Here is a 20,158-nt window from a genome sequence, read left to right on the forward strand (position 1 = left end):
GCTGTAGAACAGCCAAAACTTTTGCTATCGACTCTTACAGCACTGTCGCGACATCGACAATCGATAGTTTGCATTGTGGTTTTTAGTGCGAAATAATTAGAATATATTAAATTAAACGTAGCTGCATCCTCAAAAATGGGCATTTCGACGGCTATCCTGCGGAACCAGTTGATGAGCCTGATCAACTTCACTGGCACACACAAGGACCAGGCGGACAAGTACCGCCAGCTTCTAAGGACTGTTCTGTCGAATACCGGACAAGAATTGATCGTTGCGCTGAGACTCTTTGTTGAGGCAATTGTCAATGAGCATGTCAGCCTGGTTATCTCGCGTCAGATTCTGAACGATGTGGGCGTGGAGCTGAGCAAGCTGCCCGATGATCTCTCTAAGCAATTGTCGCACTTCACACTGGAAAAGGTCCACCCACGCGTAATTTCGTTTGAGGAACAGGTTGCCGGCATCCGTTTTCATTTGGCGAACATCTACGAACGGAACCAGCAGTGGCGTGCCGCTGCCACAGTGCTAGTTGGCATACCCTTGGAGACTGGTCAAAAGCAATACTCCGTCGAGTGCAAATTGGGCACCTACTTGAAAATAGCCCGGCTCTACCTAGAAGACAATGACTCCGTGCAGGCCGAGCTGTTCATTAATCGCGCCTCGCTGCTGCAGGCTGAGACCAACTCCGAGGAACTCCAGGTGCGTATAAACTTTGGACTAACGTTGCGCCCTTCCCTCACACACACCAAAACCTACGCACTTTTCTTGCCAGGTGCTTTATAAAGTGTGCTATGCTCGGGTGCTCGACTACAGGCGCAAGTTTATCGAGGCTGCCCAACGCTACAACGAGCTCTCCTACCGCAAAATAGTCGACCAAGGCGAACGCATGACGGCGCTGAAGAAGGCGCTCATCTGCACCGTTCTGGCCTCGGCCGGACAGCAGCGCTCTCGCATGTTGGCCACACTCTTCAAGGATGAGCGCTGCCAGCACCTGCCAGCCTACGGCATTCTGGAGAAGATGTACTTGGAGCGCATCATTCGCCGCTCGGAGCTGCAGGAGTTTGAGGCTCTGCTGCAAGAGCACCAGAAGGCAGCGACCCCAGACGGCTCGTCCATTCTGGATCGCGCTGTCTTCGAGCACAACTTGTTGTCGGCCAGCAAGCTGTACAACAACATCACCTTTGAGGAATTGGGTGCCCTGCTGGACATACCTGCTGCCAAGGCGGAGAAAATCGCCTCCCAGATGATCACCGAGGGCCGCATGAACGGGCACATCGACCAGATCTCCGGCATTGTCCATTTCGAGAATCGCGAACTACTGCCACAATGGGATCGACAAATCCAGTCACTCTGCTATCAAGTCAATTCCATCATTGAGAAAATAGGTGTCGCCGAACCCGATTGGCTTGATAAACTGAACTGAATGCTCTCCCCTTCCCAATACCATTTTACTGAAACTCTCCACTTCATCATCTTCAACTCAACGCAGCACCAAGAAGAACTTCCAAACCCAAACGGAACCCATGCAAGCGAAGCATTTCAGAAAAGTTTCACCTGTGTTGCGATAGATTTCATTTTTAATTTACGAAATAAATGAAATTATGTACATTATCGATCCTGTGGACTCGGGTGTGCGATGAAAAACAAAAATACCCAAGTTCTAATTCACACACACAAATATGTACATGATACTACAAATTACTTCAGGGCTATTCATGCAACTTCCAACCCATGCCCCACACAACTCGAGTGGGGCTCTCTATCAAGATACTACATTCTAAATTTAACTAATTACGTTTAAACAAATTCAACTAAACAAAATGCACATCATGCTAGTTTTTCCAGTATTTTACAATAGCCAGGACGCTAGGCTTCACAACAAGATGAAGGAGGGCTCTCTTCCAGGCATCACCTAACCGCTGCGATGGCTTCGAGAGGGGGTGGAGGGGCTTAAAAGAACTTAGAATCTAGCGTACAATCATCCCTGGGTATTGCTAGAGGACTCCTCGTTCAGCTGCATTTGCGCCAGTGTGCGTACGACGACTCCACGATTGACGGGAGTCAGGCCTTGACAGAGGCCAACCACAGCGTCCAGCGCTACATCGGGACAGTCCTAAAAGATCCATCAATTGATCCAGAGAATGTCATTTAATATTCATATTGTTAAATAACCAGATTGCAGCTGATCTTACCTCGAGCATTTTCGAAATGGTTGAGATGATGGCATCCCGTCGCACGGAACTCACATTGCGGGAGACAATAGATTCTGTATTCGTCTGCTCTTCATACCAGGCCACCATTTCTTCATTCTTGTCCCACAGATATGCCTGCAAAACAGAACAAACAGATTGTAAAGCAGTCGAAAAATATATATAGATTTGTGTATCCTTTTACCTCTGTGGCACCCTTTTCTTCGACTAGCCAGCGTCTGAGCATCTGCTTGGCCTGTCCGACAGAGAGATTGTCCTGTGCCCGCAAGATCTTCTTGATGTAGGCATCCTCCAGCAAGAGGCGGCGCAGGCGCCAGTAGAGCCAACGTCGCGAGCCACGCCATGGAACAATCTCGCTGATGCACTCCTTCTCCAGCATGCGCTCGGGCGTGTCGTGTAGGTCGGCAAAGTGCACGGCCACCGTATGATAGACATGCATTAGCTGCGCAAGACGAGCCTTGATCTTCTCATCCACCTGCTCCGCCTTCGTGTTATCACCAGCTGCAGTTGCCTCTTCGAACTCCTTCTTTAGCTGCAGGGAATAAGGAATACAGGGAATTGGTGAAAGAACAGACCAGGTAACCGTGGCAGATGAAACTCACGGCAATTGTGTTCGCATCCAGACGATTTATCGTCTTGATGAGGTCCTTCTCTTTGTATTTGATTTCCACAATACCCTCGGGCTCGAGGACACCACCTCGGGCCTCCGGATCCGCATAGGTTTCCATGTAGCGCGGATTGATCAACGAGTCCAGAACGGCCCAGGCTCCGCCACGCAGCTCGGCATTGGGCGGCAGGTAGATGAGGACCGGCTTCTTGTACTCCCGCAGTCCGTCGACGATGTAGGCCCCAAACTTGACGATCTGCTCATACATGTCCTTCATGCCGCCGGAGAAGCCACGCCAGTTGGCGAACAAAATCAGCGGCAACTCCTCGCGCCCAAAGTCCTTGATGGCCTGCGCCGTCTTGTAGGATGAGTCGGGATACCACACCTGACCCGCCTGCTGCAGTGTCTTGGCTTCCGAATCCAGGTTGGCCGGATCCGCGGGCATTTCCACCTCAACAGTTCGCGTCTCCACGGCAATCACACCAACAGGCACACCGCCCAGTCGAGCACGTCCCGTGACCACGGTCTTGGCCCACGGGGCCATAATCTCGCTCCAGGAATCACGATCAAAGAACCCATTCTCCCACTCATTTGCATTGGTGGGATTCACACGACCGGCCAGCATGCAGCGCGGATCGTACGGCGACTTGGTGGGCATAAAATCGACAGTCCGATCGATGCGATCGCTGGGCAAAACGATGGGCAGGTCGCAGCCAATGTGGGCGGGAATGTACGAGAGCCAGTCGAGGATGGTATACACGCCGTCCAAGTCGATGGCCTCAGTTTTGTGGGTCACGCCATTGTTGAACATGATCTGCGTGCCGCCCAATTGGTTGTTTGAGGCGTATACCTTACGACCGAGCAGCTGCAAGAAGAAGATATTTGAAGATCCGCTGTGTGATTCTGATTTGAAGGACTTACCTTATTCAGGGCCGCATACCCCGTGAGTATAATGTGCGAGTTGTCGATCTGGATGACACGCTGGCCCAGACGCACCACATAGGAGCCGATGCCGATGGTGCGGCAGGGGACCATCGCAATGGTGACAATCTCCACGTACGCCTGCGACGTTTCGCCGGCAATCAGGCCGGCATAGCGCAGATTTTCGACGCCCAGGCCATCGTCCTTGCCGATGATGTCGGTGATTTTGTAGCGCTGCTCGCCCTCATCCTCGATGAGAATGGCACGCACCGAATTCAGATTGGCTACCTGGGCATAGTCCTCGGTGCTCAGATAGAGGTACTTGAAGCCCTTGTCCGGCTCCTCGGGATCCTCCCATGCTATTTTGAACATTGCCTTCACCTCCTCGGCCAGTCCAATGCGGGCACCGCTGTTCACCGATATATAGATCTACAGCAGGGGATTTGCGGATAAGTGAGGGATGAATGGAGCCTGGAATGATCTGGATGCTTACCCTGGGCACTTTCCGTTCGCGCGCCAACTGGGAAGCCTTTGCGAACAGCACATCCTCTTTGATGCCAAAGGAGCCAATCAGGTAGGTCAGATCATTGGCTATCACAATGATCTCGCGCCCATTCGGGTACTCCGGCGTGGCCAGGACAATGCGCCAGGCCACCATGCCGCACTGGAAGATCAGAGGTTAGTCAATAGAGAGGCCGCAATGCCGATGGGAACGCAAGGAAACCTACATTGTTCTCGCCCGGCAGACGCTGCATCTCAATGAGGCTGTCGCCCTCCAGCACCAGCTCCTTGCATTCAATCAGAATCTTGTCGGGTATGCGTATGTCCACGGAGGGCCGGGCATTGGAGAACTCCTTCCAGTGGCGCTCGGTCATCTGGCGGAACATGTCAGGCACATCGTACACGTACGTGGTGCCGCTCGACTGCGCCTGGAAGCGCTTCTGCTGCAGGAAGTCCTTGGTCATGTAGGGCGTCGAAATGGAATGGCCGTGAAGGGAACCCTGCTTCTCTCCATAGGCCTTGAACTTGATCTGAAACGGCAATAAAAGGTGATCTAATGAGAACAGGAGAACAGGGTAGATAGTCGTTTATTTGACACCTACAATTCCCGTCTCCGGCTCCGTCTGCTCCGTGTACATGGAGATGTCCAGGAAGTATCCAGAATCGTTGGCAATACAGAGGCGCACCGCTTGGGTGGGCGACTGCGGCGACTGGCGGATGACCATCTTCAGCTCGGCCTGGAGGACGCGCAGCTTCCACAGGCGGGGGCCATAGCGCATGATCATCTTGGTGACGGACTCCTCGATCTTGGCCGGGTCCATGATAACGGTGGGCACGAAATTGAGAAAGATGTGATTGCAGTCGGTGCGCTTGGCATGCGGGTGGGAGAAGGCCCCCTCCAGCTCGTCCATGGCCTCCAGCAGCACCCGTTCGCCCTCGTTCTGGAGGTACTCGAATGAGGCCTCCTTGGTGATGAGGTCCGAGTGGCGGATGATCGAGCGTATGAAGAAACGATAGTCGGTCACCTCCTGCCCCTTGGACACCTTTGCCCTGCCCAAATACAGATGCATCTTCTGGTTGGCCGTCGGCAGGGCCTCCAGGGTGTAGGTCTTCATGCGGTTCAGCTCCAGATGGAAGGCAGAGGCCGGCTCCAGGTGCCGATAAATGCGATCCTCCTCGAACTTGTCGCGTGCGCGGTATGTAAAGAACTTGGGGAACTGGCGCTTCTTCAAAGAGGCAAACGTTATCCTCCGAATGCGGCGCTGGAAGAGCTCCTCATTGTGCTCCTTGCAGTAGCTCCCGAAGATCTGGGCCATCTGCAAGTCGTCCATATCTCCGGTCTCCCGCACAGCCACACTCACAATGTGAATGGGCTCCATGGACTTGGCCTCCTCGGCGGCATTGGCTCTGGTGACGGGATCCGACAGCGACACGTTGATGGAGGTGCTGTGACGGCCGTCCGAGATGGAGTCGGCTGCCTCCACAGCCTCCAGCACCTTGGCATTGACCATCGCGGGCGAGACAAAGTCCTCGAGTAGGTCCAGTATCTCGTCCGAGTACATCTCAAAGTGCTCGAACGAATCGAAGGCGGCAATCGCTCCGGTGCGGACAAAGGAGCTGCCCATCGATTCGGCGGCCGCCTGGTCCAGCCCCTCCGGCGAGGACATGCGCGAGAACAGACGATTCGGATGGGGCGTGGGCAGCAGGAACTGGAAATGCACCAGCGGCACGCCGCCGGACAGCTCCAAGTGCTGCAGGCAAGTCAGCTCATAGGAGGTGTAGGCGCGCCTCACGTACACCTCGAGGGCGGCGTTCCCCACGGCTCGGTTCGAATGGTAGAAGAAATCGTGGAGAATGTCAAAGATTGAGGTCTCCGAGAGGATCAGGCGCTGCAGATTCTCCGGATGGAAGTCGTGGCCGTACATGTCTACGGCCGACAGGAATATCGACTCCATTTGGTTGTGGCGCAGCTCGTAGGCCGGCTGGTGGGCGGCAATCAGTACTTGGCGAGAGCGCAGAGCCACCCGCGAGTGCTCGGCCCTGTTGAGGGACGTCAGCTCGCTGAGGGTGTTGGCCAGTTCGTCGGTGAGTCCCGGCTCGTTGGCCCACAGATGGTCGATGAGCAGCGTAACGAGCAAGTTCTTCTTGGCCACTTGCGAGTGCGAGAATATCGTGTTCACCACTGTCAGCATGTCGTCCTTGTTGTGCTCCCGCACCAGGCCCACGCACTTGTCGTAGTGGCCGTGCTGGAACTGCGACTCCACGTCGTAGTACTGGCGCAGCAGTTCGTGAACGGCGGCCTTCATGCGGCCGCGAATGCCATTCCGGTAGCGCTGCACCAGCTGCACAATGCTCTGGGTGGTCAGGAAGAAGACGTCGCGATCGGCGCGCTTCTGCAGGGTGGCCGCGTGGCTGTCGATGACGCTGGCGATCTGCTGGGAGGGGAACTGGGCCAACACACTGGTGATATTCCGCTCGTAGAGGGTCATCAGCTTGCGAATCTTCTTCTCCACGGAGATGGGGATGCGACCCGAGATGGAGGCAATCACCTCCTGGAGTTCCAGCAGCGGCAGCGATGGATCTCTCAGACTCTGCATGAACTTCTCGATGATGTCGCGCAGCCGCTGGGCATTGAAGGGCTCTGGCAGGCAGTAGCCGGCCAAGGTGTTCTCCAAAATGCTCTTGTACGTGTTGTGCACGCGGTTCAGCTTCTCGGGAATGGGCGCGTTCTCGGCCTGGTGGAACTGGCTCTTGCAGGGCTGCGCCTTGGTCACCAGCGAGGGATCATCGAGCTCCAGGTGGCCCAGCAGGGAGCCCGGGTCGAGGACGGCGCCTGGACGCCGCACAAAGGTCACCGTGCCTGCCTCCTGCGAGGTGAGGGTCATAACCATCTTCATCACCTCGATCTCGGCAAAGGCCTGGCCCTTGGCTACATGTGCCGCATCCTCCACAATCAGATTGATGAGCTTTCCCGCCGATGGGCTGCGCAGCAGCGAAGGATCGTTCTTCTTCTCGAAGACGCACGTCTGGTTGCCAATAACGATGCGGTAGCGGTCCACCTCCTCCTTCATGTAGGTGGTGTACGAGGCGCCCTCGAGGGAGATCAACAGACCGCCGTCGGTCAGGCGATGCACCTCGATCTCCTTGAAGGAGTTGTTCATCAGCAGGAAGTACGAGTTGGCACCGCTCTTGGCCGCTTGAACCTTGTACCGGATCGCTCCATTGATCAGCTCCACGTCTATCACATTCGTCAGGGTGTTGGCCGCCTGGATCTGGCCCCTCTCCAGCGACGTTTGGAAGCTGGAGAAGGATTCGGTGATCTGGCGATCGGCAATGTGCAGGGCCCCGCACATCACGCCCAGCAGTATGTCCGGCTTCTCGGACTGCACGCGCTCGGCAATCAGAGCATCCAGCCAGGCCGTGTCGATGGTGTTCTCCAGGAAGCGATTCGTCTCGAGCAGCGTGATCAGGTACTCGACGGTGGTGCGGAAATCGCCACGGATCGACAGCTCCTTGAGGGCAATCACGAGATTCTCGCGCGCCTGCTGCCGGTTCTCGCCCCAGGAGAAGCAGTGACCGAACTGCGAGTCGGCAAACTCGTGCAATCCTCCGGAGGCGGCCACACTGAAGTAGCCCCAGACATTCTTGCTGGAGCGGAAGTTGAGCTCCTGAACTGTGCCCGAGCTGGGCTTGAAGCCCTCGTCGGGATTCTCGGAGGTGATGCGCGCAGCGATAACATGGCCCGAGGGCATGGGCTTGTTCGGCGGATTCTCAAAGTCAATGATGGAGGAGCCCCACGGCGACTCGCCGTACAGCAGGCGAATGTCCTTGAGGCGGTATAGGGGTATGCCCATGCCGATCTGCAGCTGGCAGGCCGGCAGATTGACATCGGCCACCATCTCCGTGCAGGGATGCTCCACCTGCAGACGAGGGTTCAGCTCCAGGAAGAAGTACCTGCCCTCCGGATCGTATAGGTACTCCACGGTGCCGGCGCTCACATAGCCCACCATCTTGGCCAAGCGCACGGCCGCCTTTTCCATGTCCTCGAACACCTCCGGCTGGGCCACAATGGCCGGGGCCTCCTCGATGATCTTCTGATGGCGACGCTGGATGGAGCAATCGCGGCCAAAGAGACTGATGGCATTTCCGTACTGATCCGCCAGCAGCTGCACTTCCAAGTGGCGTGCGCCGCGAGCCAGCTTCATCACAAAGATGGGGGAGCCGGGCACCTCGGCCTGCACCTGACGGAACAGGGCGGGGAACTCTTCGGTGGTGTCCACGCGACGAATGCCCTTGCCGCCGCCGCCTTCCGATGCCTTGATCATCACGGGAAAGCCTGCACGTGGGAGACACAGATTAGAATGAGAGCTCCATCGCATGACCTTTGATGGGACTTACCAATCTTGGCGACAGCCGCCAGACCCTGCTCCACATCGGTCACACAGCCGCGGGCAAAAAGGTCGCTGGTGATCTTGATCTTCTTGCCGCTGTACTGGGCTTTCAGGTCGGAGCCGGACCAAGGTAGTGTGGGTATTTCGGCCGTTTGGGCCACAATCGAGGAGGCCACCTTGTCGCCCAGCGCCCACATGGCGCGCTCCGGTGGCCCGAGGAACACCAAACCCTCCTTGTGCAGCAGCTCCGGCAACTTGGGGTTCTCCGAGGCATGACCCCATCCAGCCCAGACGGCCTGCAATCATAACATCATCCATTATCAATAATTGAAACCCCAATATAACACTTTATGACCTCATAGCAAATGATAGCACAACAAAAAATTAGATAATTCACACTGTGCAGCAAGGTGTTGCCACCAAACACACTCCACTAATGGGAATCGTTAATATCTCCACTATCTGTCCGAATTCTCCAAGTGATGGCTTTAGATTAGAACTGAAGAATAACAACCTATGAAAGACATTTGTTCGCTTCGAATTTTGCTAGAAAGAAGGAAGGCGAAAGCAGCTCTAAGCAGAGCCTCTCACATAATGCGAGCAGGACTCGAGACGCACAAACGAATAATATTAAAGAGAATGTGCGAGAACTCTCCTCGAGATTAGCTGACAAGGATTTTGTTGTTATTGCTAAAAATCTAAAGATCACGTAACTAATTGCTACGCCTACAATTGCAAGGGTTGTAGACCGATATTAGCTATTCCCTTGAATCTTAAAAGATCTACAGAAAATCAAGTTTTTTTGTGCAGCGACAAAGTGCAATTTCAGGAAACAGAATTACTATGTACTTAAAAGCAGCAACTGTTTACATCTCAATCAACTTTGTGGTATACATACATATTAAGATCTGATCTACAACAAAGTAAAAGTTAATGTGAACAACAGTTAGATAAATACCTATAGATAGTATTTTAGAAGTGATCTCTTAATACTCTCAATGCAATTATTTAGAGGGACTACAGAAAATAAAAGTTTACGTGATCAGAAAATAGTACTCGTACTTGTACTTATATGAAGGAATTTTTACGGTACACAGAAGCAGGAGAGATTCTACTAGCAGGTAGAGGCACTTTCAGCAAGGTTACAGCACACACTTTTTGTTGCACAGTGTTGCTATCGACACAGACACAGCCACAGCCACAGAATACTGTTTGGTAGAGGGGTGGAGCAGAAGTTTTCGAGCTTTTGCATTGGTATGCGAGATACGTTCGTTCGACTCTTTCAGCCCCTGGAGATCGACAGAACAGAGTGTAAATACGAATCGTACGATGCGGTTAAGGCGCAACCAACCCAAACGGATTGACACTGGGCCACATCTACGGCTGGCCACTGGCCTCCAGACGCTCACTCCAGACTACTCACCTGCACTTGTGTGCGAAGTGCAATGTCCACAATGAGCTCAACATTCGCATAGTTGTTGTTATTGGATCCGCCGGGCACGGGGACATAGTGATCGGCCATCTTGATGTACTCGGCATTCGCCTTCAGGTCCTCGGGGTGACCATCACCACAAATCGGATGGCCCGCTCGTTCTTGAACATCTCGTAGGCCCAACGGCGAATGGAACGCATGCACTTGACAGCCGCAATGCCATTGTTGGCAATGAGGACGCGATTTATGACACGTGTACCGCCGAATCGCTTCACAAACTCCTCGGTGGTGGCTATATGAAAGTTACGATCCTGATGGCGGTCCTGGCCCAGGCCAGTGCCACGTGACATGCTCGGTCTGAAAGATATTGAATGATCGGTAAATATTCGCAAACAATTGATTTGTTGCTCAGTGTAGAGCGGAAGGTGAGAGCGCAATTTAAAGAAGATTTGTCGGAACCGGTTCTGGGGTCTACCTGTCAAATGGAATCGATATTCTAGCAAACAATGAGCGTTATCCCTCCCATATATTCTATATAGTTATTCACTTTTAAAATTTATTTACTTTAGGGTTCCCACGGTGGGCACTCTAAGGAGTCCTGGCGATGGGGTGCTGAGGTTGTTGTTGTCGTTGCTGCTGTCACCGCCGTTGATGGAGATGCTACTGGGGCTGGTGTTGGCGCTGGGACTCATCTCATTGTGGTTGCTGTCGCTCTGTCCACAGTCCACGGCCACAAAGTGTGGAATGACAGGGCCCGATCCAGATGCTCCTGCTGCAGCACCTGCTCCTGCCTGCACCAGCGGCTCCTCGCCAGACTCAACAAGTACAAAACGCTTACTGGTGCGACGCTTCAACATGCTGGCTAGCTCAACGAGGACTAATAGCATTCGGGGGTCAGGGGGAACTCGGCTCGGACGGGCAAGCCCACGCGAATTATGCAATTCTGACTAAGAAACGAAAAACCGAACGGAGAACAAACAAAAAAAAAAACACTGTTTATGCCACACCACACACACCACTTTTTGTCTGCAAGCAACACTTTCTCCCCACCGACAACGATATGACGATGACGAGCCACACGGCAGAAAATCAATGTCGAACGGAATATCTACACACGCGAGAAACCTATTTAGGCAACGAGAAATTCGGCGACTGTCGGAGGCTGCTGCTGTTGGGGTTTTACTTCTCTGACCGACGGAACCGACGACTGCTGTGGAACTGCTGGCGGGTCGGTCTCGAGCGGGCCAAAACAGATAGCCGGCCAACAAATAGTTGGGCCACCGTTTGCTCAGAGGTCGCCTGGAGAGACAGAGAGAGAGAGAGAGAGCGAGGGAGAGTAGCGATTCCGAGTCTCGCAATAAAACAAGTTTTGAGGCAACGCTTTCCGTTATGAATGAAAACAAAATGTGACGGCGTCCGTCCCCAAAGGCGGCTCTCTCGCTCTATCACACAAAATACTTGGCTCTCGCCCTCTCTCAGAGTTCTCAAAAAAGCTTCGCTGCTTCCCTCCTATTCGCACTTAGAGGAAGAGCTTTGCGCGCTGTCTCTTTTTGATAAACTCGCGCGATATCTATGACGCACCTGTTCTTTGTTTTGCTCAGTCACCCCATCCTCCCACTGCGTTTGCTCTATATGGAGGGCTGGGCGTGCCCCTTACCTTAATCGCTTGCGTTTCTCCGATATATCGCCATTCTGCCGGGCCGCGCTCTGCATCTTCTGGGGGAACTCGTCCACAGCCTCGCCGGCTTCGGCTGCCTTTTCGTCAATCTCATCGCCCATCTGTCAGAGTCAGAGAGAAGATTCAGATTTAGATACAGATTCAGATTCAAGAAAGTGCCACTGTCAAAGACCTACCAAGAAACTTGGACGCTCCGCATCCGTGGCTGCCGTTGCATTTGTTTCCTCGCTCATCTCGACTGAGGATTTCTTTTTGATTTCGACAATGCTATTATTGTTGTTCTTGTTCTTGATGACAGTTGTGTTGTTGTTGTGGTTCTGGTGATAGCTCAGATCGGACAAGGCAATATCCACCTCCTTAAGGCTTTCGCTGGAGAACTGAACCTTCTTGATGCTGGCTCCTTTGGGGAATCGCTTCTCGTTCAGCTTTGTTGTGGCTCCTCCCGTTGCGGTCGACGACAAGCTGCTTGTGGCTGTGACTGGTGGTGCTGTAGCTGCAATCACGCTGGAGTTGTCTGGAAATCAATCAACCAATCAGCAAATATTGATTATTATAGAGATTACTAGTGCATCGGTTCGACTATCAGCTAAATGTGCTTTGCGTTTGTGTTTGGGGGCCCTTCAAGTGCTGCTTATGGATTCATAAAGTTTCAGATTCTTACGATTAATCGGTGTTGTAGTTTCTGTTTCACTGGCTGCTCTGGTGGATGGCGCGTGGACTGGTCTTTTCTGGCCCCGGCCAAAGATCAGGGTGAAGAGGAACGCGATATATGCTGCCAGAGTGACTAATAGTGTGATCAACATCGGCTATATCCAAAAAGCTGCTTTAAATCAGTGAATTCAAATTGGATTAGATAATGGATATCTTTCGTTTCCGGCTCTACGGAACGCGAGTATCGGACAAATGCATTTTATGGGCCAGTGAAAGTGGCTGTGCGGATAAAGGAGACCCAAATCTACGTGAATATGATAATAGCAGTAGGTCTCGTCTCGTCACGATTTCACATTTATCAAAGACTTTGCCACAAATTTGTGGGCCACAGAAGCAACGACGAAGCAAAAAAAAACGAGGGGGAACGTTGTGAGTTACTGCGGACACCGCAACTCTACAGTTATACCCGATACTAAGTCAGTATGGCTCTCCTCCGGCAGACGCCGCTAATATTAAACGACACGACAAAGAGTGCGTGCGAGAGAGACAGAAAATCAGTCTGAGCGTGTCGCCGGGCGCTGCGTAGCCACTGCAAATTGATTTGTTCCTTTTGGCTATAAAAATGATCTGATCTGATCCAGATTCAGCAATCTGATAGATATGGTCATTATCTATGATTCTGCGTTTTTAGTTTTCTCGAATCTGCAATATTGTGGATGCAACAGATTATCGTCCTTTGTAAGGGCGGAAGAGCGTGGGGCGAAATTTTGAGATATACGTTTTATAGTGACATCCTAAAGGAGTGTGTGTACCAAATTTGGTTCCTCAAGCCTTAATAGTCTCTGAGATTTGTGGATGCCTCAGATTTTCGTCCTTTGCGGGGGCGGAAGGGGGTGTGGCGAAATTTTGACACAAAATGGTCAAGGTCCGATATCACAGGAGTGTGGATACCAAATTTGGTTGCTCTGGCTTTTATAGGTTCTGAGATCCTTGAACTCATATTTTGCAATTGGCAAAACCGACCATGAAACCTGTGTGTTAGAGAGAGATAGAGCGAGAAAGAATGAAATTGTTTTCTTGATTCTGGCTATAATAATTATACGATCTGATTGAGATTTTGCGTTTTTAGTTTTCTCGTATCGTCGAAATTGTGGATGCCACAGATTTTCGCCCTTTGTGGGGGCGGAAGTGGGCGGGGCAAAGTTTTGAAATATTCTTGTAGCAGTGACATATCACAGAAGTCTGGATCCAAAACATCGTTGCTCTAGCTCTTATAGTCTTTGAGCACTAGGCGCTGAAGGGGAAAATGAGTATTGGGGTATATTAAATTTGTGACAAAAGTGGATGTGTGTAACGTCCAGAAGGAATCGTTTCCGACCCCATATATATTCTTGATCAGCATCAATAGCCGAGTCGATTGAGCCATGTCTGTCTGTCCGTCTGTCCGTCCGTCCGTCTGTCCGTCTGTCCGTCTGTCCGTCCGTCCGTCCGTCCGTCTGTCCGTTCGCTTCAGCGCTTAGTGCTCAAAGACTATAAGAGCTAGAGCAACGATGTTTTGGATCCAGACTTCTGTGATATGTCACTGCTACAAAAATATTTCAAAACTTCGCCCCGCCCACTTCCGCCCCCACAAAGGACGAAAATCTGTGGCATCCACAATTTTAAAGATATGAAAAAACCAAAAACGTAGAATTGTAGAGAATGACCATATCTTTAAGACTGCAGAATCTGAATTGGATCGTATTATTATTATAGCCTGCATCAAGAAAACAATTTCATTTTTTCTCGCCCTGTCTCTCTCTAACACACACGTAGCATAGGCGGCTTTGCTTAGAGTAAAACATTAGCGCCTAGATCTCAGAGACTACAAAAGCTAGAGCAACCAAATTTGGTATCCACACTCCTAATATATCGGACCGAGACGAGTTTGTTTCAAAATTTCGCCACACCCCCTTCCGCCCCCGCAAAGGACGAAAATCTGGGGATATTCAAAAATCTCAGAGACTATTAAGGCTAGAGTAACCAAATTTGTTATCCGCACTCTTGTTAGATCTTACTATAAAACGTGTATCTCAAAATTTCGCCCCACCCCCTTCCGCCCACACAAAGGACGAAAATCTGTTGCTTCCACAATATTGCACATTCGAGAAAACTAAAAACGCAGAATCATAGATAATGACCATATCTATCAGATTGCTGAATCTGGATCAGATCGGATCATTTTTATACCCAAAAGGAACAAATCAATTTGCACTGGCTACGCAGCGCCCGACATCACGCTCGGACTGATTTTCTGTCTCTCTCGCACGCACTCTTTGTCGTGTCGTTCAATATTAGCGGCGTCTGCCGGAGGAGAGCCATACTGACTTATTATCGGGTATAACCGTAGAGTTGCGGTGTCCGCAGCAACTCACAACGTTCCCCCTCGTTCGGTTTCGGTTTCTGTTTTAAATTTAACGAGGGGGAACGTTGTGAGTTGCTGCGGACACCGCAACTCTACAGTTATACCCGATACTAAGTCAGTATGGCTCTCCTCCGGCAGACGCTGCTAATATTAAACGACACGACAAAGAGTGCGCTAGGCGCTAATGTTTTACTCTAAGCAAAGCCGCCTATGCTACGTGTGTGTTAGAGAGAGACAGGGCGAGAAAAAATGAAATTGTTTTCTTGATGCTGGCTATAATAATAATACGATCCAATTCAGATTCTGCAGTCTTAAAGATATGGTCATTCTCTACAATTCTACATTTTTGGTTTTTTCATATCTTTAAAATTGTGGATGCCACAGATTTTCATCCTTTGTGGGGGCGGAAGTGGGCGGGGCGAAGTTTTGAAATATTTTTGTAGCAGTGACATATCACAGAAGTCTGGATCCAAAACAACGTTGCTCTAGCTCTTATAGTCTTTGAGCACTAGGCGCTGAAGGGGACGGACAGACGGACGGACGGACAGACGGACAGACGGACAGACAGACAGACAGACAGGGCTCAATCGACTCGGCTATTGATGCTGATCCAGAATATATATACTTTATGGGGTCGGAAACGGTTCCTTCTGGACGTTACACACATCCACTTTTACCACAAATCTAATATACCCCAATACTCATTTTGAGTATCGGGTATAAAAACCAAAAATGGAAGAGGGGAGAATGAGAAATAACAAAAGCTGAAACAAAAAACAACAAAAAATCAAACAACAAAAAAGCGACTAGAGTAGTAGTATGGTATGTGGAAATGCAAATTGGCTTTGCTTATAGAAGAGGTCAATGATTTTGCCATTACAATATATATGTATAAGTGTGCCAGCCAGCCAGAGCCAGCGCTTTCAAAGGCACAACAAGGTGAATCGATCCACTAAGTAGCACTGGCTTATCAGCTAATTATGTAATAGTAGGCTGCAAATCAGTTTTTCAGCTTTTTGCCAAGACAGGCAATCTCAAGTATTCGAGACGTGGTATACAATAACTGATCGATCCTGATCGAATTCGATCTGTGTGTTTGTGGCCCAGTTCTATAAACAATTCTAATTGGCTTGAGAGTCGTATGTTTTTCTTTCCATCGATCCGATTAGAAATTCTTAGCTGAACTGCTCGACGGGAATCGAAATCTCTGCCGAAAAGATTATTCAATCGTCGAAAGCACACAAACACACAGAAAAACCCAACAAATTCAATGCCAGGGCCAATTATCTTTAGGACCACACTTTTAGACACTTTTTAATGCCTTGACTCGCTGACATATACATACGGAGTATTATATTTGAATTCGAGTTAATGGGAGTTTAACCACTCTGCTTTTATGTTTCTGTTTTTTAACGGGGCAGACTACTGCATTCGTAGCTTTAAACGGGCACAAGTTCCGCACGAGTGGTACTGCAGTGACCGACGCTTAAAATCCAACTGTGGCGCTGTGGGGCCAGGCTCCTCCTCTGGAACCCACTATCGCGAGGGCTGCTGCTGTCCAGCGGCCAGTGCTGCTGGCGTCGCTGTCACTATCGATATCAACTACACTGGTGCGTGCATGGACGGGACGGGTGTGCTGTTGTGTGCGTGTACAGGTTGTTGCGCCTGTATGTTAATCGCGACAGAGGGCCTCAGAGGTCGAGCTGCTGTTGTTGCTGCTGCTGCTGCTGCTAAACAAAAAGAAAAGGTAAAAGAGCAGCCGCGTTTTATTAGCAGTTTATTTTTTCTAGTTGCCATCCATTTTCCATGTTTATTTCCAGTCGATAAGAGTCGATAGCGATCAGCTGTGTTTGGCCGTTGCTTTAAAACGTGTCACTCGCCTCTCGCACTGTGGGAGCTTTCAATGTCAAGGGTGTTGTTGTTGCTGTTGCTGTTGCTATTGTGTAAACTTTAAGCTGACCCTTTCCCGATGACGATAGTGCACTTTACGGGTACGTACGAGAACATTAGCCACAAAATTCTATCAATTTTCTACCGTAAGTAGACAGATTCTGATTACGCATTTGAGTTGAATTAGCGAGGTAATACAAAATTGATTATCTCGATTGATTCGCCTCGGATGCACTTGAAATCGGAATTAATAACGATTTCAGCACGCTGCCACGAGCAGAACACGCGAATCTCTCGGATTCTTGATTGTTTGGGCATCAGCAGAGGTTTTTTTAAAGTCATAAAAGAAATTCCCGTCGACGACGCCTGCTCCCTGTAATCTCCGCGATAAGCTGCAGAGAATCTTCCGATTGTGGCATTGAAAACAGCCGACCGGTATGCTCCGACGAATTATGATTAATAATTGGCGCTGTCGGTTCCCCGCTTTTCCTCCACCACTCAATGCGATCAAGTGGCGGGGCAGGCAGCGCTTATCACAAGCTGGCGGAAATTTACTGTTGTGTTGGGATTTACCGAAATTCGGTCGGATTATTCATGCTTGGCGCGTGGCCAGTGCGTCTGCTGCTGATACCACGGCCAATAATACCCGGAGGAGAAGTGGGGACGCCTATCAGCTGGTGCCGGCTCTCGTTCGGGCTTACATGTGGATGCACTCACACCGATTAGGTAATGAAAGCCGGCTTGTACTAAGACTGGAATGAGGCTGGCTACGCATCCGCCCACACGCCGCAGAATCACACACACATACATATATTTACACTCTCGCCCCCTCGCCTCTCCCCCTACACACATACAGACTCGACCATCGCGCGATGTTCACAGTCCAATGGGAAACAAGGTCAGTAACAGTGATGAGAGCGAAAGAGAGTGGCGAGAGCAAAAGCACAACATATTGGAAGGAAAATATGCTGGCCTGCCTGGCTGGCCTGTACTTTGATTGATGGAACCAAACACAGAATGTGGACTTTATCAAACGAATGCAAATGATAAACAAACGGAATCTTGATTTATGCTGGGTCCCGGCGATTCCCAGACATATACATAATGCCTCTCCCCAAAAGGGTGAATAACCCCCAGGTGCGGCTACTGTTGTTATTTGCATATGCGCATATTATCTGCTACTGCCACTAATCAGATAGTAATTACATGTTTACCGACTAGATTACACCCCTCCACATCGACTTACTTTTCTCCATCGTAATCCGCTGCTTTCCACGTTTCTTTCTGGTAGCAATTTTGTTTTGTGTAACTGTTCTTTTCCGGGTGGGAAGCTCTGGCTGTGTTTGCCACTTAGATTTTTGATTGTGAGCGGAGTATTCCCTGCCTATTCTATCACTTCACTTTCACAGCACGACCGTGTGGCACCGTTGATTACTTCTTCAGGTATGGTCAATGGGCAGATCGTCTGCTTTTTTTTGTTCTTGTATTTTTTCCACTTAATTTTTTTCGTACTTCACGCGTAATTCGGACTGCAGCGCCAATGTGACCGTTTCCCGCCCCAGAATTATAAACAGAACCAGCAGAAGAAAAATACTGCCAAACAGCTGACTGCCGGTCGCTTACCAACACTTCGCTTTCTCAGGGCTGCATTTCGCTGCAGTAGAGGAGATTTTTCCGCGCGTGCATTTTATAAACATTTCACAAACAAATCCAACGACAGAAATATGTTCGAAGTGGAGACCATTACCGCCGACCACAAGGATGTGATACATGACGTGGTGTTTGACTCTTATGGTCGCCGCATGGCCACCTGCTCCAGCGATCAGACAGTTATGGTGAATAGCTTGCCGGCGGGGTAAACAAGAGCATTTTCAAAGAATCTAAGATTGCAGATCTGGGATGAAGATGCGCAGGGCAAGTGGAGTGTGACGAGCAGCTGGAAGGCGCACTCGGGCTCCATCTGGCGCGTGTCGTGGGCCCATCCGGAGTTCGGCCAAGTGGTGGCCACCTGCTCCTTCGATCGCACGGCCTCCGTGTGGGAGGAGGTGATTGGCGAGAAAGTCTCGACCACGAACACGCCTACTCGGAGATGGGTGCGCCGCACCACTCTCGTGGATTCGCGGACCAGCGTCACGGATGTGGAGTTTGCCCCAAAATATCTGGGCTTGCTGCTGGCCACCGCGTCCGCGGATGGCATCATACGCATTTACGAAGCTCCCGACATTATGAACCTCTCCCAGTGGCCGGTGCAGCATGAGATAGCAAACAAGCTGCCGCTGAGCTGTCTGTCCTGGAACACATCCACTTACATGGTCACCCAACTGCTGGCGGTAAGTACGCGACCCAGCACACTTTTTGATCCTGCATCTCCACACTCTTGCAGGCTGGCAGCGACGACTCCGCCACGCCCACGGGTAAAGTGTTCCTCTTTGCCTACAGCGACAACGCCCGCAAATGTGTGAAGATTGACACTGTAAACGACATCACAGACCCCGTCACGGATGTGGCCTTTGCTCCAAATGCAGGACGTACCTTCCACATGCTGGCAGTGGCCAGCAAGGATCTTTATATTGTGAATCTTCGCGGAGTGACGTAAGAACAGGAAAAATTGTTCTCGTAAGGCTGCCCCAACTTAATAATTTCTTATCTGTTTAGAGATTCCACGGGCACCACCAAACTAGACATTCAGACGGTAAAGTTTAGCGACCACAACTGCCCCGTGTGGCGCGTCTGCTGGAACATGCTGGCAACCATGCTGATCTCCACCGGTGATGACGGTTGTGTGCTGCTCTGGCGGATGAACTACAACAAGCAGTGGAGGTGTGCCGCTGTCCTGAAGGCCGAGGGCGGTGGACCCACTTACGAGCCGGCCCCTCCAACCCCCACTCTGGCCGCCACCGCCTCGGCCACAGCGAAGTACTACAAGAAGGGCACCATTGGAAACCAGGTGCCGTGGCACTGATAGATGATGCATGTTGTGGTTTGCATAAATTCACACTTAAATAAAATATCTCAAAACTGATTCCCCTTGGTGGTGATTTGTTTACGGTGTGTGCGATGACCTCACTTACGCCTCACGTGTGGAGCCGCCATTCTGATGCAGCATCCGTTGCAGCAACGGTTAAACAGCGTCCTGGCTAACATTTTTTGGATCTCGCACTCACGGATTACATCACAGAAACGTGTGGATCGCGTGCGGCAGCCGCATGGCTGTGGCATATGCGTGTCGCGGCAAACTGAAACAGTTCGATTATTGATTTTATGAAAAGATTACAATAACAACGAGGGGGAACGTTGTAAGTTGCTGTGGACACCGCAACTCTACGTTTATACCCGATACTAAGTCAGTATGGCTCTCCTCCGGCAGACGCCGCTAATATTAAACGACACGACAAAGAGTGCGTGCGAGAGAGAGCGTGACGTCGGGCGCTGCGTAGCCAGTGCAAATTGATTTGTTCCTTTTGGCTATAAAAATT

The 20,158-nt window shown here is 50.8% G+C and overlaps 3 protein-coding genes across 3 annotated transcripts; 2 read left to right on the top strand and 1 right to left on the bottom strand.

The window, feature by feature from the left end:
* Positions 1-59: 59 nt before the first annotated feature.
* Positions 60-1,608, top strand: LOC108158196 (COP9 signalosome complex subunit 4). The gene is made up of 2 exons (XM_017290415.2): positions 60-696; positions 770-1,608. Exons 1-2 carry the CDS (start codon positions 136-138, stop codon positions 1,418-1,420), a joined length of 1,212 nt encoding a protein of 403 aa, XP_017145904.2. The 5' UTR covers positions 60-135; the 3' UTR covers positions 1,421-1,608.
* On the bottom strand, positions 1,557-19,790 carry LOC117191862 (acetyl-CoA carboxylase-like). The gene is given in 14 exon segments (XM_033396628.1): positions 1,557-2,110; positions 2,190-2,324; positions 2,392-2,739; positions 2,810-3,679; positions 3,736-4,164; positions 4,229-4,399; positions 4,464-4,766; positions 4,839-8,572; positions 8,635-8,923; positions 10,051-10,187; positions 10,190-10,416; positions 11,717-11,838; positions 11,914-12,251; positions 19,754-19,790. Coding segments are annotated over 14 exon segments (7,260 nt in total). The 5' UTR covers positions 19,776-19,790; the 3' UTR covers positions 1,557-1,975.
* LOC108158197 (nucleoporin seh1) lies at positions 18,309-19,704 on the top strand. Its single transcript, XM_017290416.2, has 4 exons — positions 18,309-18,517; positions 18,575-19,012; positions 19,066-19,274; positions 19,338-19,704. The coding sequence occupies exons 1-4, from the start codon at positions 18,407-18,409 to the stop codon at positions 19,642-19,644; spliced, it is 1,065 nt and encodes a 354-aa protein (XP_017145905.2). The 5' UTR covers positions 18,309-18,406; the 3' UTR covers positions 19,645-19,704.
* Positions 19,791-20,158: the final 368 nt, after the last annotated feature.

Source organism: Drosophila miranda (genome assembly GCF_003369915.1).
Source record: "Drosophila miranda strain MSH22 chromosome Y unlocalized genomic scaffold, D.miranda_PacBio2.1 Contig_Y1_pilon, whole genome shotgun sequence".
NCBI classification, from domain to species: domain Eukaryota; kingdom Metazoa; phylum Arthropoda; class Insecta; order Diptera; family Drosophilidae; genus Drosophila; species Drosophila miranda.